Raw genomic sequence first — 17,723 nt, forward strand, 5'->3', positions numbered from 1 at the left:
CAGTTCTCTAGCAAAACAATATTTACAAAAATGCATATATTAGGAGAAAGTGTATATCAAAAGGAGCATGTTAGTGAAAATAACATACAAAAATACAGTACTATATTAGTAGAAATTGCTTGCAAAAATGTGTAATCTGCATACAAAAATGTGTTTATTGGGGGATATTCACAATAAAAAGCTGAAGAACCACAGAGTTGGAAGGGACTCAAAAAATTCTCTAGTATAACCCATTGCAATTCTGGAAGCACAGCTATTGACCACAGAATTTTCACATGCCTCTCACTCTTTTCAATGCATTTCCCCATTGCTTTCCAAACTTCGAATACAGTGGTACCTCGGTTTGCGACCGCAATCCCTTCCGCGGAGGCGTTCGCTCGCCGAAGGCATGCTTCTGCGTGTGCACGATGCGCCGATAGAGCGCTTCTGCACATCCGACGCTGCGGAACCCAGATGTAAACACTTCTGGGTCCGCGGCGTTTGCTCGCCAAAGCGTTCGTAAACGGAGGTAGTCGTAAACCGAGGTTCCACTGTAGTCAGTATTTTTAAAAAGTGAGTTCGCTCACAGTGCTTTTTTTTTAAAGTAAAAAGTGCTGGTACTCACCATGAAGTTGTTACAGTAAGTGTCACACTTTTAACATCTTAAAAAATGTGATGGTACTTCAGTACCCCCACTCCAAAAAAGCACCGTTCCTCCATCTGTCACACTTCCTTTATCTTTCTCAGTTTCTCTCTCCTTCCCTCTTTGTAATTTAAAACAATAAATAAAAAGTGGTTTTACTGCGCCACTGGTTTTATTGTGCAGACCTAAATACCCAATATGAATTTGAGTCCCTGCTGCAAAACAGTGACAGTCGGGGGGGGGGGGCTTGCGCTTGTCTTCCCTCCCTTTTGCATATGCAATTTTACAGTCCTTTACAGTATTACCCGAAGAGCATCTTGAACCCCTCCCACAAAATAACAACAGTCTGGAGGCAGCAGTGAGGTAGCATTGTGCAGGAGGGGAGGTTGACATGGGTCTCTTCTGGGCACACACTCTCTCCTTTGCTTTTGTACCACATAAGGCTGAGAAATGACATCCTTGCCACCCCTTCTACTGCTGTCACCACCTCCCAGACTTCAGCTCCAAGATTGTCACTCAGACCAAGTGTCTCATTTGTCTAACGGTAGGGCAGGCAAGCTCTGTGCACTCAGAAATAGCAACTTCGAATTGCTTTTGTTCTTCCTTTCCATCAGCGATGGCTGCAGATAATGAACAGCCATGGGCTGTTCATTACACTTGTACAGTCAAGCTTTTAGAATAAAAATAACCCACCGTGATTTCACTTATGAGAGAACAAAAGGAGGGCTAGCTCCGTTGAATCTAGCAAATTGGGCCACTAAGGGGCGATGTGCAGTGAGTCACAGTTTAATCAGCCTTTTCTTCTGCCCTGTTAAAGCCAAACCACATCTCCGTGTTTATTTATTTATTTAACCATTGTCATCGTCTGCTTTTTAAGAAGTGGAAAACCCCCTCTTTAAATCAGTATCCTTGGTTGTCAGTGGGGCACTTTATATATATAAAAAAACCCCAACCCTTTATATTTCCAGCCAGATACCTCTTTGCTCTGCTTCTGAGTCATCACGCTGACTGTGTGATTCACGCAGCTTGCTTTTCATGGAGATGAGTCAGTCCCAAGTTTTTTGGGCAATAAGATTGCCCTGCTATCTCTTACTGCTTTATCTCCAGTAGATTGAGAAAATGTTCTGAGCCATATAGTTGTAGGAAGAGCAACCAAAATAGCTAATAAGAGGGAAGGAGATGGTAATCCATGAGTGAGTGACAAGGCAGTTAGCTTGATCGTCTAGGGGAGGGGACCGTGGGGGGCAGGTGTGGGTGAGGAAGGTAGATCTCTGGACTTATCAAATGCAGATTATCTGAGACAGATTCAGAGCAGAACCACAGTGTGAGTAACACAAGGCAGCCCTGTGTTTGTTCAATTTTTAGCTCGTGTTTGCTCCAAGGAGTATGTGGTTCTTCCTCTGCTTGGTCTGTCCTCATAATAACCTTGTGATGTAGGTTAGGCTGAGAGACAGTGACTGGCCCAAGGTCACCCAGTGAGATTCATGGCTAAGTGGTGATTTGAATGCTCCCAGTCCAACACTCTTCTGTTGGCAAGAACAGCATTTTCTGGGCCTGGTACATGGTTTGTGGATAGGGTCGCCTGCATCCACCCGCATTCTGTTGGCAAGAACTACCCTAACTCACAGGGCTGTTTTATGTTTACAACAGCCCTGTGAGGTAGGCTAGTGCTTGGGGAGAGGAGGAAGCAGGGATAGGAGGAAAACATAAGCAACATTTGAACACTTGGGTAGAAAAGCAAGAAACAAATATACAGTATGTTACACATATGTTGAAATATATGTTCGACTATAGCAGGCTTAGGCAACCTCAACTCTCCAGATGTTTCGGGACTACAACTCCCATGATCCCTAGCTAACAGTACCAGTGGTCAGGGATGATGAGAATTGTAGTCCCAAAACATCTGGAGGGCCGAGGAAGATTTCCCAGAAAGAAATGTGGCCCTCCAGGTGGAAAAGGTTCTGCATCCCTTTTATAATGTATGACTTAGGTTTCAGTTTGCCTTTTGGAGGCTCATTTATGTGAAAAGGAAGATCAGGAAGAATTGTGATTCTCTTCCGCATATAATTCAGTGCGCATGGGATCTCAAAAGGAAAATACTCTGTGGGTTTCCTTAACTTTCAATGAGATAATGACTGATAAATGGCAAGTAGGTAGTAGACCCAATCTAGAGAAAAGCCCAACCTAGAAAGTTGTGTAGGTTGCAACCAGGGTGGTCCAAATGCCCTCAATTATAATGCTTGCCCCATTTACTTGTATTAGAAATAAGCCATACCTACTTTCCCCGCTCTGGATTGACCTGGTGGTGAAATTCACTACCAATACCGGCACTTGGAGACAACCAGCAGCTGTCACTACGGTACTTCCACTATTTTCACTGGGTACCTTGGGTAAAGGACTCCCCATGAGCCAAAGGAACTACTTCCACACTTGTGAATTCTTCCAGTACAAAACTGTTGTTAAAACAGAGCTGTAGGAGCCGTGAATCAACCACCTCTTTTGTTTCTTAGAGCTGATGTGCTCCCTGCCACTCCTGTTCTGCTTTTTGTAGAGAGGGGACTTAATCTTCTGGTATCAGTTTGTTATTACTTGGATGGCCCACAGCCTAAGTCATCCAAATAGTTCATCATTTCTGGAAAGCAAGAGTGTTTCCAACACTATGCTATTATTTATCGCCTGGCAGAAGAATTTACCCAGGGAAGGCTGAGAAGGTAGAGCTCAGACAGAGTCTGAGACTCGTAATCTCAGTGTCATGAGTGTGAGCCCCACATTAGGCAAAAGATTCCTGCATTGCAGAGGGTTGGACTAGATGACCCTCGTGGTCCCTTCCAGGTCTGCAGTTCTATGATTCTTTGATCTCTCTTTTTGCCTGATATATTTCTTTGCATGTTTTGAAGGAAATAGTGGGGCAACCTTGTCCCTTGCTCACACTTCGAATGTAAAATAACAGTCATTGAAACCCACATCTTCTTCTGAAAGTTCTATGTCAGTGTCCGGGCTGAACAATGGGGGATGAAGACGTTCCTTCAGGTATACTGGGCCGAGGCTCTTTAGGGCTTTAAAGGTCAGCACCAACACCTTGAATCATGCTCAGAAATGTACTGGAAGCCAATGAAGGTCTTTCAAGACTGGTGTTATATGGTCTCGGTGGCCACTCCCAGTCACCAGTCTAGCTGCATTCTGGGTTAGTTGTAGTTTCCAGGTCACTGCATCCCTCTTGATTCATGGCTGCTTGAGGTCCTTCACTGCATTTCCCTGGAATATACAGTGGTGCCTCGCTTAACAAACGCCCCGTAAGACAAAATTTTCGCTTAAAGAAAGGATTTTTCTAGCGGAGGTTGCCTCGCTAGACAAATTCGTTTTACGAAAAATTCGTCTAGCAAATCGCGGTTTCCCATAGGAATGCATTGAAATTCAATTAATGCGTTCCTATGGGCATTTTTTTAAAAAAAAATAAATCAATGCATTCCTATGGGATTCGCTAGACAAATTTTTCGTTATAAGAATAGACCCGTGGAACGAATTAAATTCGTCTAGTGAGGCACCACTGTATATATATAATGTCCTCTGTGGCCTTTTAACTCTTTTCTATGGCTTTGCCTGAGCAAATGGATAATAAAGTGTTACACAAAGCAACAATTCCAGTTGTCAGCTCCACCCCGGCTATGGATTCTGCTCACCAGGGAGAGGCGTTGAATGAAATGCAGCACAGTCAGACTGCCTCTCTGCCTTCCCACTCCTTCCCACCCTCCGCTTTCTCTCACGGAATGATTTCACCTTATTACCTGATAAATGGAGCTTTCTGTATCGGCAGCCTGGTAAGGATTTCAAAAGGGGAAGTTGGGATTTATGATTATTGAATGCCGAAGGAGAGCAATGAAGCACAGGAGCTATTTCTGATGAGCCATGCCAGCTTTCGATCACTCTTGCTATCAATGCCAGGAATAATGGCCTAACTGTCCTAGCAGAGGATGCATTTCTTGATGACTTCAGTGGAAACCTTTCAGCAGGGGTGGGGGTGGGGGTGAAGGACACACCAAATAAGAGTGGAATCCATATTCAGTTTTTCTTAATTCAGGTCTAGGGGCCAAATGAAGCCTTCCAGCCCTCTCTGTCTGGCCATTTGGTCTCTTCCAAGGCATCACCCCCTCCCTGGCCCTATGCTGTCCCCCCTCCCCCAAGTTCCCTTTTATGGTTGGAATTTGTCATTGAACTATGAGAAACAAGTCCCCCGTGAGCCTCATCTTGGGGTGTGTGTGTGTGTGTGTGTGTGTGTGTGTCTGCAAAAATATATGGGTTTTGTGCAGTTGGATAAAGCACCACAGTGGGAGAACCAGGTTCAAATCCCCACTCTGCCATGAAACTCACTTGTTGACCTTGGGCCAGTCATTGCCTCTCAGGAAAAAAGAGGGATAGAAATTAAATAATTTCTTCTTTGTATAGTTGGAAATAAGCCCAGATATTACAGCAATGTCTTTAGTCTCTCGTAATTTCTCATCCAATAATAATAATAATAATAATAATAATAATATAATTTATTATTTATACCCCACCCATCTGGCTGGGTTTCCCTAGCCACTCTGGGCGGCTTCCAACAGAAAAATGAAATAAAACAATCTATTAAACATTAAAAGCCTCCCTAAACAGGGCTGCCTTCAGACGTCTTCTAAAAATCTGGTAGCTGTTTTTCTCTTTGACATCTGATGGGAGGGCGTTCCACAGGGCGGGCACCACCACCGAGAAGGCCCTCTGCCTGGTTCCCTGCAACTTGGCTTCTTGCAGGGAGGGAACCACCAGAAGGCCCTCTGTACTGCACCTTAGTGTCTGGGCAGAACGATGGGGGTGGAGACGCTCCTTCAGGTATACTGGACTGAGGCCATTTAGGGCTTTAAAGGTCAGCACCAACACTTTAAACTGTGCTCTGAAATGTACTGGGAGCCAATGTAGATCTTTCAAGACTGGTGTTATGTGGTCTCGGCGGCCGCTCCCAGTCACAAGTCTAGATGCTGCATTCTGGATTAGTTGTAGTTTCCGGGTCACCTTCAAAGGTAGCCCCACGTAGAGCGCATTGCAGTAGTAATCCCATGGAAGTTAAACAGGCAAAGGTGCTGACCTTGAAACTTCTCACTGATGAGATAAGTTTTTAAACATGGCAATGTAGATTTCTACTGTTCAGGATACTAGCCACTCTCCTCCAACCCTAAGTAGTCAATGGCCTCTCATCATCGGGCTAGTTTGAGAGTGTCCTCTTAGGGTTTTTTCCCTAAAGATTTTTTTTTACTTCTGCAAACCTTGGAGTTTCCTTGAGCCTATTGATAACTCCCTGTTGTGCATGGGTGTTGCTGAACACTGGAAATAGAGGGAATATTTCCCTGCTGTGAATGGGTATTACAGGTTACTATTTGCTCTCTGAGAGCTTAGGGTAGAGAGTGGTAGATTAATTAAAGCACCATATATCCAGGATCTTTTCATTCCAAAGTAACTTTTAATTTTTTTGCTGTGCTTAATACTGTTTTAGTCTCCTTTTGGCAGAAAATCATGATTCACTAATGGCATCCTCTCAGTCAAATGTTGTATAGCTACATTGGCGTGATTAATATTTGAACAAGCCCTAATAGCACTTTGCACAGAGTTCAGAAATGCTGCTGAGACTTTCCAAGGAGCTAAACTTTCCAACTCCAGCCTCCAGAGAGCAGTGTCCGTGCTTATAGTAAAAATAATGCATTAGTGGGCAGTTTTTCTCCTCTGAATGCAATATTTTTGGATCTGTGAGTTGAAGACATGGGGACTGAGAACAGATCTATATGTTAAGTGTAGAAACATACATTATTTTGGATTTGGGTTTTTCTTCTGACAAGCAGCCTACACTATTTGCATTCCAAGAGACCTGAATTTGCCTATGGAGATGAACTGGCATCTACTGCAATTAACCTACTTAATGGCCTGTGAGTTTGGGGTTGCAATCCATCAACTGGGAATACTAGGCATTCTGTGTATGTGTGCGCGCTATTTTAATCAGGACTGCAGCATACAGGGATGGTAGGTTTAATCTTTCCTTCTCCAGCTGTGATCCTGTGCTATAATTAGCCCTGCCGGGGGGGGGGGGTAGGACGCTCCCTTTGGTGCCAATGGAAGCTTTCCCCATACAATTTATTACAATTTATTTTTATTTTATTATTTCCATTTCTGGCCTACCTTGCATCAGCTGTGTTCCCAGGATAGGCTACAACAATGAGTCAATCAATCAATCAATCAATCAATCAATTAATCAGTCAGCCAGTCAAATGATTATTAGAGACAGCTCACCATTAAACTTCTTTTTTGTAAGAGGTTTTCTTACAGTCAATGAGTATATGCATTTAATTAAATAAACAAAGCAAAGCAAAGTACAAAATATAAAGCAGTACAAAATCTCAGCCTCAGTGGAATTAATGATTAATGATTAAAGCTGACAAACTAGGAACTGACAGAGGGACAACAATGAGGGATTGAGAAGTGCTATATAATTCCCCCAAAAGCAGAATCCAGCAGATGATTGGGTTTGACCCTCTAATACACTGGATGGGAGATTTGTCAGAGCTCCCTTAGGGAGAGGTTCTGTACTTGGAACCACTTTAGAGTTTGAAACATTCTCTCTCTCATCTGTTCTCCTACTGTAGATTTTATCAAGAGGTTTGCGAATGCATCACTTATCCCCTTGTGAGGTGGTTTCCTGGTTGAACCTTAGAAACCCTTTTGAGTATCCTCCTTGAGGGAAGGAATAAATCTATTACGAAGCACGTGGCAATGCATCTGAACGTTGTAAACTCTCTGAATGATAGAAGATCTAGGACAGACAAAAGAAAGTACTTCTTCATACAGTTCAGGAGCGATGGAATTTGCTCCCACAGGAGGAAGTGACGACTACCATCTTTGATGGTGTTAAAATTGGATTACACAGATTCATGGAAAAGTGGGCTATCAACGACTGCAAGCCATAATGGCTATGTTCTGCCTCCACTGTCAGAGCCAGTATGCTGATTATCCATTGATGGGAATCACAAGAAAGCACTGTTTGCCCACAGATTACGCTTGTGGGATTCTCACGGGCGTCTGGGTGGCCTTTTAATTCCTTACTGCTCGTGTTTATGTCAATTCTGTTAACATGTTTAATTGTTTACAATTTGTTTTCATGTATTCCAGCGGTGGCCAACTCCCAAGTGACTGCGATCTACTCACAGAGTTAAAAACTGGCAGTGATCTACCCCCTTTTTTGGGGGGGGGGGTTCAGGTCAAAGTTATTGACCTTTTTTTTTTAAGAAATGAAAGCCCTGTTTGGGGGGTTTCAGGTAAAAGAGTTGTTGAGCTCTTTTTTAGGTAGGGGAAAGCCCCATTTTGGGGGGGGGTGCAGGGAGAAAATGTTGAAAATGTTGAGCTTTTTTTTAGCCAAGCCAAAGTGGCTGAGGACTTGGGGGGGAGCCAGTGATCTACCAGTAATCTACCACAGATGTCCAGTGATCTACCAGTAGATCATGATCTACCTGTTGGATGTGCCAGATGTATTCAATAAATTCCCCCCATTCCAGTAAAAAAAGGCTCTCGTCTTGATCTTTTAAACTTCCAGTGAGTTTTGCCATCTCTGCATATTCCATCAGTTTCAGTTGCCAATTGTCTCCTTTTTTTGGAACCAGTTCTTCTTTCCAATTTTGGGCATATATCATTCAGGCAGCTGTGGTTACATACATGAAGAGTTTTTTTCCTGGTCTTTCAGCATCTCTTCTCCCAGTCTTCCTAAAAGAAAAGCTTCTGGTTTCTTAACAAAAGTTGTCTTCCACATTTTTTTCAATTCATTATAAATCATTTCCCAGAAAACACACCTATTTGTGGCAGGTGAAGCATCTGTGATACAGGGCTCTTCAGAATGCCTTTGGGTGCCATGGACTCCTCCTAGTCTTTAGCTGGAGTGGGTTTCTTCATCTGAATGGGTCACTTCAGGATCTGGGTTGGACAAGGTCTGGACACTTTGCCATATGGATTCCCAATGGCCGCAGCACACAATCAAATTCAAAGTGAAGACACTTAAGATAGAACAGAATGGCACCAGGTGATGAGTGAAATGAAGCATCTTTTTAATAGGTAGCTAGAGGAGATGGTAGTTTGTTTTCATCACAGAGAATAAGAAAGCAGGTAAGTTCTGTTGCTATCACCAAAAGGCATTCATGGTTTTAAAGGAGTTTTTGTCTGATCTCTGAGTTAATGACACCCCCAAAGTCCAGAGCTGAGCTGGAATCAAAATAATAAATCACTAGTCTTGTTGATTCCTACTTAAAGAATGGGAGAGATGTTCCTTCTTTTGAACCATTGGGAATAATCCAAGTGGAGGTTGTTCACACACATCCCAGGCACAGGTGGATAATGTGTACTTTAGCTTACTATAAAAAGATTGTGAATCACTTCTTTTTGCAGAAGTGGATAGCTAAAATATAGTCTAGCTTTTATTTTGCTCTGCCTAGACAAGTGGTTTTCATACTGTATTCCTAAGGGTGTAGCACTCAATATGCCAGCAAGCTTGGAAAACTCAGGAGTGGCCAGAGGATAGGAGAAGATCAGTCTACATCCCAATCCCAAAGAAGGGCAGTACCAAAGAAGGTTTTGTGAGAGATCTCAGAATCTTTCTCCCTGGGTTCCTTATCCTCCTTAAATCTAAACACATCCTTAGCATAAGGGCCATGGGAGAAGGGACTGTCATTTGTTGACTCTAACAACCATTTCCTGGAGCAGTAGCCAGCTTAGATAAGTTGGTCCCACAGCCCAACTCCCCTGTGGCTGCTTTTTATTGTGGTGATATAGAAAATAGGCCTGCATATTAAATGCCAAAGCTATGTAGCACAGCTAAAATAAATCGGCATTTATAATAGGGGAAACTAGGTTTCTAGGTTATTGTGAGGAAGCAAGATTTCTTGGAACAGAAAAATGTATGGAGTGTTTCGTCTCTGCTTGCTCTTCTCTCCCACCAGCCTGACTATTCTCTTGTGCCTTCAGACTTGTCTTTTAAAAGGCCACCTGTAATTTCTGCCCTCATAAGCACACAATACTTAGCCAAACCGTGGCTCACTGTCTAGGTGCTGTGAATGGGCTACCCCAAGACCCCGTCCTCTCTCCCTTCTTATTGTTCTTTACCTTAAAATCAGACTTGGACCATACAGGTTTGGGCCCTTCCAATAGAGGATTGAATTCTATAAAGCAAGGCACAAGGCTACTCTGCCTTCAGAGGTTAGGTGACCCAAGGACAGTGCCATTTTATGATGCCCTCCCCCAGCTACAGAACAACTTCCTGAAGCATGTTTGCCCGGCAGCTACTTAAATTTAGACACCAGACAAATGCTACATCATTTTCTCGATTTTTTAATGGGGGGGAGAATATGCTTTTCTGCATCTGTTTTCAACTGGTTAATTTGCTTTGCATTCAGTTCTTGCTGTATTGTTTTAATCTGTTGTAAACTGCACAGGATATCATTTGATCCCTTGTTCCATACACATCCATTCCTGTTCTGCTTGGCACCTTCACATTCATATTCCTGCGTTCCACTTCCTCCTCCTCCTCCTCCTCCTCCTCCTCCTCCTCCTCCTCCTCCTCCTCCTCCTCCTCCTCCACTGAACTCCACAACTGAGGCAGGTTTCCAGGCCCATTCTGGTCCAGCCATAGCAGCTGCACACCTGTGGCAGTTTCTATGCCTATATTTTGTCTTACATTGTATTTAGCTTTGAGAATGATGCTATTTATCTGATGTAAGTTAGAAGGAAGGGAAGAAAATCTTACTGTATTGATTTTCATTCAGGATTTCTTTTGTGTGTGTGTTCCAAGTTGCAATTCACTTGAACTACATGATTACATGATTATGCATTTAAAGTGCTGTTAATCTAGAAGGAGGCTTTCAGAATACTTCCTCATTATTTAGAGATGCAGTGCCAGGATTGAAATGATTAAGTTTCAACCAATGCAATTCTGCCTTTTCCTTAGATCATTTTACTGACTGTATTTGTTGTGATTCCTGATGCTGGCACTGTTTTGTGTATGAGAATGTTGTCGTTTTTGATTCCCAGTTTGTGTCCATTTATACCCCGTGTGGAGACTGACCTGCTTCCCCTGCGCAGACTGCAAAAGGGAATTGCTGGCAAGGGATGACATATACCACTTTGGAGAATGAGCAGGGGTTTATTTAATTACAAATAGCTGATAACACTGGATCCAATAATAGCTCTGTAAGAGAATAAGTGGACGCAAATCTGTCATAAAAAGTGCCAGCATCCATAAATCAGGACATACTGCTGCTTACTTCAAAGCCAACATATTTCAATGAAAAGGCTTCAAAAGGAAGCTATAATACGAAATTGCTGAATTAGAATTTAGCAGTAGATTTGATTCTGCTTAATTCTTAATTGTGACTCTTGGTTGTGACTCTGGGTTTCTTTCCCATCACAGATGTTAAATTGGGACTGCACAGCCAATAAGTCAGGGCTACCACAGTGACTGCTGTTATGAATGGATCATCGTCTTTGTTACCTCTAATATACTTGGGTTCTGTGCAGAAGTGTTACAGACCTGCTGCTATTTCATGGGTTTGTTTTTGTTTTCTCCACTTGTCTGTTCCAAGGCAGTGGAGCCCAAGTATGATCTTGAAGGCAGAGGGGTCCAGCCAGCACTCTCTGGGATAGTAATGAAAATTTGAGAAAATGAGGAACTCAGTGTGATATCTGCAAGCAGAGATGGGTAGGCGTCTACGGTCAAGAAGGCCAGAGACAAGACTTTCAGCACCATGGACAGATCACTGGGTGCATTTGCTCTGCCTGCCGCTGGCTGTTGCTGCTGGCTGTTGCAATTGAAAACATCTGGAGGTCATCCACTGGTTGAAGGTTGCTCTTATTAATTCCTCTTCTCCCAAGCCTTGACCATCCTTCTTATGCTCCACCCACCATTGCTGAGGAATGAATATCATTAAAAGGAAAGCCCTTTGACCTATAGCCCAGCAATTGGGTGCTTTTCCTCTTCTTCTTGCCTGGTATGCCATCTGCACCAATGAGCAGGTATTGGTGAGCAAATGGTGTCTTGCATGATGGAACTTCATTCTTCAGCTTGTTCAGGCTAAGGAGAAACTGCCTGTAGGGGCGCTGGTCCAGAGTCTCAAGTGCAGGTCACTAGTCTTGAGCTCAAGTTCAAGGACTCAGTCTTGTTCCTCAGCCAGCTCTTTCCCCTCCTTATTTGAGTTCTAACTCCTGCTGTGGTCCGGGACACTGCTGTCTCTTAGCTTTTAAGGTGTCATAAGATTCTTCACTGTTTCTGAAATGGATTAACAAGGCTGCCTCTCTGGATATATTCAATTTATATTCCTAAAGTAGCCCAGCCAGTTGGGGAGGCTGGAACTAGCACCGTATATGTGTTTGCAAGAAAACTACTGATGTTAAGTTGCAATTGGCAGGCTTAATCAGGCTGTTTGGAAGGATGCCCCTCAACTTTTAAACTGAGCTTTAAATTGAATATGTCAGTCAAAGAATCTTGTAGCTGAAGTTAATGAGGAAATATGATTTTTGAAGCACTGGATGCATAGATGGCATTGTCAGGCTTCTTGCCCCAAATAATTTAATCACTAATCATTGGTCCATGAGTTGATAATTTGTTTCCTTCAAGCTCATGTATGTACTTTGAATATGTAGCCAGAAAGCTGATTAATTTTAACAATACAAAATAGCCTGCCCAGAATGCCTGCCATTCCATTATTCATTTTCTTTTCTTTTTGCAGTGATGAATCACATTGATTAAAGTTAACCAAGCTGAACCACCAACAATCTATCTGTAGGCTTGTCTTCATGTGTGACCTTTCTTTCATAAGGAGGTGACTTGATAGGGTGTATGTGTGAAATTTGGGCAGCCTGAGATCCTTAAGCTGTGAGACTGCAACATGTTTAGACAAACCCAACAACCCACCAGCAAGCTTTTTGAGTAAGAGTCTGGCTACTTCTAAATGGTATATTATAGTTATTTATATATTGCTTTTTCACCCAAAGTGCACCAGCTTATTTCTCCTTGGTGTATACTATAGAGCAGGGGTCAGCAAGGTTTACTTCCCCTGGGCCGGCTCACTCCTGTGGAGATCACTCTGTGGGCCGGATCATGTCTGCACAGATGCGATTTTCGGTGTCTGCGCAGACGTGATTTCTGGCATCTGTGCATGCACAGACATGATTTCTGGCGCTGCAGAAGTGAGTCCCCGCTCTGTGCTGTGCCGGTTTAGCACAGTGTGTGGGGACTCGCCGAGAAGGCCGCTCGGTTCGGGGGCGGCTTGTGGGCCGTTTAAATGGCCCCCATGGGCCACAGGTTGCTGACCCCTGCTATAGAGGATGTGCACCTCACAATTTCTTAGAGGCCATTTTGATTCTTATTTTATACAAAAATATAGGACACAATTCATCCATCTACAATTGCACTATGTTCAGAGCTTGGTAAATTTTCTGACTAGCATTATAGTCACACAACAGGTGCAAAATTGCTTCTAGGATTTGAAAATTTTGGCTGGAACGAAATAAAAGATATCCACAAATTCAGAATGGTGTCACGTTTGATTGCATCCCTGGTGAGTCTGCGTTGTTGAGTGAGTTTATCAGCAAGTAGCAATTGCATATTTTGTCATACCATCTACTCACAGCAAATGCCTCATCGCATTTCCAATAGGCTTGAATAAGTATTTATGCATATGCTGTGAAATTGGGAGTGGGCTTTTGGGAGGGGGAAGAGTTACTGTAAGGTTACTTTTGACAGCTTGAAAGTTTGCTTTGGCTTTGGTAGAAAACTTGGGGAGGATAACAGAACCCCAAAGGATGGTAATTCTCACAGCTCAAGCTAACTAAATGTTTAAAAACCATCCTTGAAATATCTTCAAAATGCAAAATAAGGAGAGAGTAGGGACAATGATGTACCTTTGGAGCTCCCTCCCATCGTATATCAGAGAGGCACCTTCTTTCCATCAACTGCTAAATGCATTCCTATTCCAACAAGCCTTCCAAATGGGGATATTTATCACAGTGGTGTCTATATTGGATTTGAGTTGAATTCATGTATGTGCTGTAGCTGTTTTAATCTGTCTCTCTCTGTGTTTTTAATATATGCAATTCTTTGACTTGTTTAATACCATATTGGCCTGAATATAAGCCTTACTTTCCCCTCAAATTCCGACCTTGGAAAGTTAAAGTGCGGTTTATATTTGCAACATTACGATATGCAGCCAGGAGCGCGGCGCAAACAGCGGGAGGAGCACAGCAAAGCGGCACCTGCCCTGTGCGTAGTCCCCTGTCCTCTCCCCTGAGGCCAGGAAAGGAGAGAGCAAGGAAGGGGAAAGGCAGCCGGCAACACAGCACGGCTTCCCCCACCCCCAGTATGCAGCCAGGAGCAGTGAGGAAGGGAGTGGCCTATATTCGGGTATTTTTTTCCTCCTCCCCCCTTTCAATTTTAAGGTGTGACTTATATTCGGATGCGGCTTATATGCGGGCCAATACTGTATATGTAACTGTTGTATTAAGGGACACGGGTGGCGCTGTGGGTTAAACCACAGAGCCTAGGGCTTGCTGATCAGAAGGTCGGCGGTTCGAATCCCTGTGACGGGGTGAGCTCCCGTTGCTTGGTCCCTGCTCCTGCCAACCTAGCAGTTCGAAAGCACGTCAAAGTGCAAGTAGATAAATAGGTACCACTACAGCAGGAAGATAAACAGCGTTTCCGTGTGCTGCTCTGGTTTGCCAGAAGCGGCTTTGTCATGCTGGCCACATGACCTGGAAGCTGTACGCCGGCTCCCTCGGCCAAAAATGCGAGATGAGCGTGCAACCCCAGAGTCGGTCACGACTGGACCTAATGGTCAGGGATCCCTTTAACTTTTTTACTGTTGTATAAATGCTTTTGTTTCACTGTAAATCATTTTGAGATGTGTCATGATGATGATGATGATGTCTGTCCCTGGTCAATGTGGAACACCAGCAAATGTGGGTTATCCCATTATATTGTTTCATTTTACCATTACGTATAAAGTTAGGCTGTCCTCAGATTGCTCTTTTTTGGTCATGTTTATCTGTAATAGGAGATCAGTTGTCCAACTCAACGTTTTACTGTAAATCTCCATTTTCTGTACTGGGATTTGCTACCTCATTTCTGTCTCTATAATCACAGAAAGGGTCATAAAGCTATTATCCACAGGTGGCTGTGACTTCAAGTAGATATATATGCATAGATAAAGGTAAAGGTAGAGGTACCCCTGACCATTAGGTCCAGTCGTGGATGACTCTGGGGTTGCAGCGCTCATCTCGCTCTATAGGCCAAGAGAGCCGGTGTTTGTCCGCAGACAGCTTCTGGGTCATGTGGGTCATGTGGCCAGCATGATTAAGTCATTTCTGGTGAACGTTGTTCCAATTATGTATATTCATGGCCTGTGTGCTAATTGGAGCCTGCCATGATGCTTATTGTAACATTGTGGGCTGATGATCTACCAATACTGATAAATCTAAATGACAGGAATAAGTTTATCTAGCCTGGTTTTCTACCTTAAATAATTTTATTTTTATGCCGGCCTGCATATGTTGTTGTTTTAATGCAGTTCAGTTGTGCCATGTTTTTAATACAAAGTATTTGTGCAGCGAAACTAGGGGACTTTTGGAGGTCATCTAGTTAGACCGCTTCCCCCAGTGCAGGGATTTACAATCTCCCCCCTGACTGCCCTGCTTCTGCTTTCAATACCTCCAGTGAAGGAGAGCCCAAGGTATTCAATCCCACTGCTGAATAGCTGCTATTGTTGTCGCTGCTACTATCACTGCCACAACTACATTAATTATCTTATCGTTCACCAGCAGGTCCCAGGTTGGGTTGCAATATTTTAAAATTCAGAATGAAAAACAGTTAAAACAAATTACAGTTGTTGTTTGAGCCTCTAAAAAAACCCCAAAAACCTGTTTTACTTTCTAGTTACAGGTAGGTAGCCGTGTTGGTCTGCCGTAGTCGAAACGAAAATAAAAAAATTCCTTCCAGTAGCACCTTAGAGACCAACTAGGTTTGTCGTTGGTATGAGCTTTCTTGTACCTGAAGAAGTGTGCATGCACACGAAAGCTCATACCAATGACAAACTTAGTTGGTCTCTAAGGTGCTACTGGAAGGAATTTTTTTATTTTTGTTTTACTTTCTGTAAAGGAAAGCCCCCTCCCGTATTGTCAGGTTCAAGGTGAAGATGTACAACATCTCTGGGAAAGTGAGTGGGCACCTCTTTCATCTTCTCCCTTTCTCCTTCCTTCCTTCCAGTGTGTGCCAGTGAAGGGCCATGGATTTGTACTCGGAGCCTACAAGTGCGTTTGTAAGGCTGGATTCTATCGTCCCAAAATGTTTTCAATGAACGGCTTTCACAGTAAGTGCCTTTGCTTTGGTTTGAAAGAGAGATGGAGAGAGAGAGAGAGAGAGAGAGAGAGAGAGAGAGAGAGAGAGAGAGAGAGAGAGAGAGCGCACGTATTAATAATGCAGGGTTCCTTTTTATCCTTGTCAGGGCTATACAGTATATTCCCAATGGCCTGCAACGGAGGGATTATATAATCACTTAAGGAATTTTAGCCCTGTGGTTTGTCATCTGTGATACTCTGGAGAATCCTGTAAAACATACCTACTTTTAAGTGTATTTGATTTGTAAATAAGTATAATTCCTCCCTTTTAAACCCCTTTGCTGCTGGGAAGCAGCAATTTGTGGTATCAGCATTAGAGCAGAAGTGTGCTGCGCCCCCTGTTTATAAGTGTTTTAGTTTTGCTGATTTCCCTTTTGAAATTTCATTGTTCTATTATACATCTGTATAAACCAGCTGCTGGTTTTTCCAGTGTGCAGAACTTCAGGAGGCAACCAATGGAGGCTCTGGGTAATTGAGGGGTTTGGTTTTTTTTGGGCTCTGCATTCAAGGGTTTAAGCCTTTCTCACCTTGTATCATTTCCGGGAAGAGGGTGTTTATACTCTTCATTGCTAGTACTTAAGAGGAACGCTGCTGTATCATGCCAGAGGCTCATCAAGTCCACTATCCTATTCTCACAGTGGCCAACCAGATGTCCCTGGGAAGCCAGCAGACAGAACCTGAGTATAACAGCACTCTGTTCACATATGATTTACAGCAGCTGGTAGTCAGAAGCATATCACCTGTCAGAGGGTCGCCGTGGCTACTCTAGAGTAACTCCGCCTGAGTCCAGTTTGTCTTCAAAGACATTTATTGTGCTGTTTATTTACAGTGTAGAGACAGCTTAAAACATGACCTCTCATCCCGAATCAGAATCCGGCAATGGCGTACGTCTGTTCCTACGCCAGCAAAGTAGTCTGGGCACCCCAAAACGCCACCCCCTTGACCTGCATTGCGGCGCTGTCCTTCTGGCGCCGGAAGGAGTGATGCCCTTTCATCTTCCTCCCTCAGCGGTCGGTGCCCTGGCTCTGCAGCACCCCAAGCATCTGCTTGCATCCCTCTGCCTCCGAGCTTTCCCATCGTTCCTCCCTCTGATTTCTCTCCTCCTCCGAGTCTCTCCCTCCCCCTCTGGCTCCTTCAGAACCACTGGTGCTCTCTGTACTTGACGAGGTGGACATCAAGATGATGGGGGCTGGCTCCCTGTAGGGAGTCACCCTTACAACCTCCAATAGTGGAGGCAGAACATAGCCATCATGGCTAGTACAATGATTAGTTCAATTTGATCAACCATTTACCTTTTGTTATTGCATTTAACATAAATCAGACTTGTGGACATCAAAGGAAATTCTGGCTTCTAAGGAAGTTTGGGGATAAGGAATTCTAGCCCCACAGACCAATGTACAAGAGCATCTTTCTGTCCTTGCTGTGTCTTAGCCAAATATTTTTGACTATGACAAAAGTTGGGTTAGAATTATGTCTTGAGGGGTATGCAGGGTTCAGTTTTTATCCTTCCTTTATACCAGGCTTCCTCAACCTCGGCCCTCCAGATGTTTTTGGCCTATAACTCCCATGATCCCTAGCTAGCAGGACCAGTGGTCAGGGATGCTGGGAATTGTAGTCTCAAAACATCTGGAGGGCTGAGGTTGAGGAAGCCTGCTTTATACAT

At 43.6% G+C, this 17,723-nt stretch overlaps 1 protein-coding gene across 1 annotated transcript in view; it reads left to right on the plus strand.

Annotated features, from left to right (window-relative positions):
* GPR158 (G protein-coupled receptor 158) overlaps positions 1-17,723 on the plus strand; it is a 127,017-nt gene that overhangs the window by 50,538 nt on the left and 58,756 nt on the right. The window contains exon 3 of the mRNA XM_035129637.2: positions 15,930-16,032. Coding sequence (XP_034985528.2) covers positions 15,930-16,032 — 103 coding nt within the window. The remainder of the gene's footprint in view (positions 1-15,929; positions 16,033-17,723) is intronic.

Source organism: Zootoca vivipara, chromosome 12 (assembly GCF_963506605.1).
Source record: "Zootoca vivipara chromosome 12, rZooViv1.1, whole genome shotgun sequence".
Classification (NCBI taxonomy): domain Eukaryota; kingdom Metazoa; phylum Chordata; class Lepidosauria; order Squamata; family Lacertidae; genus Zootoca; species Zootoca vivipara.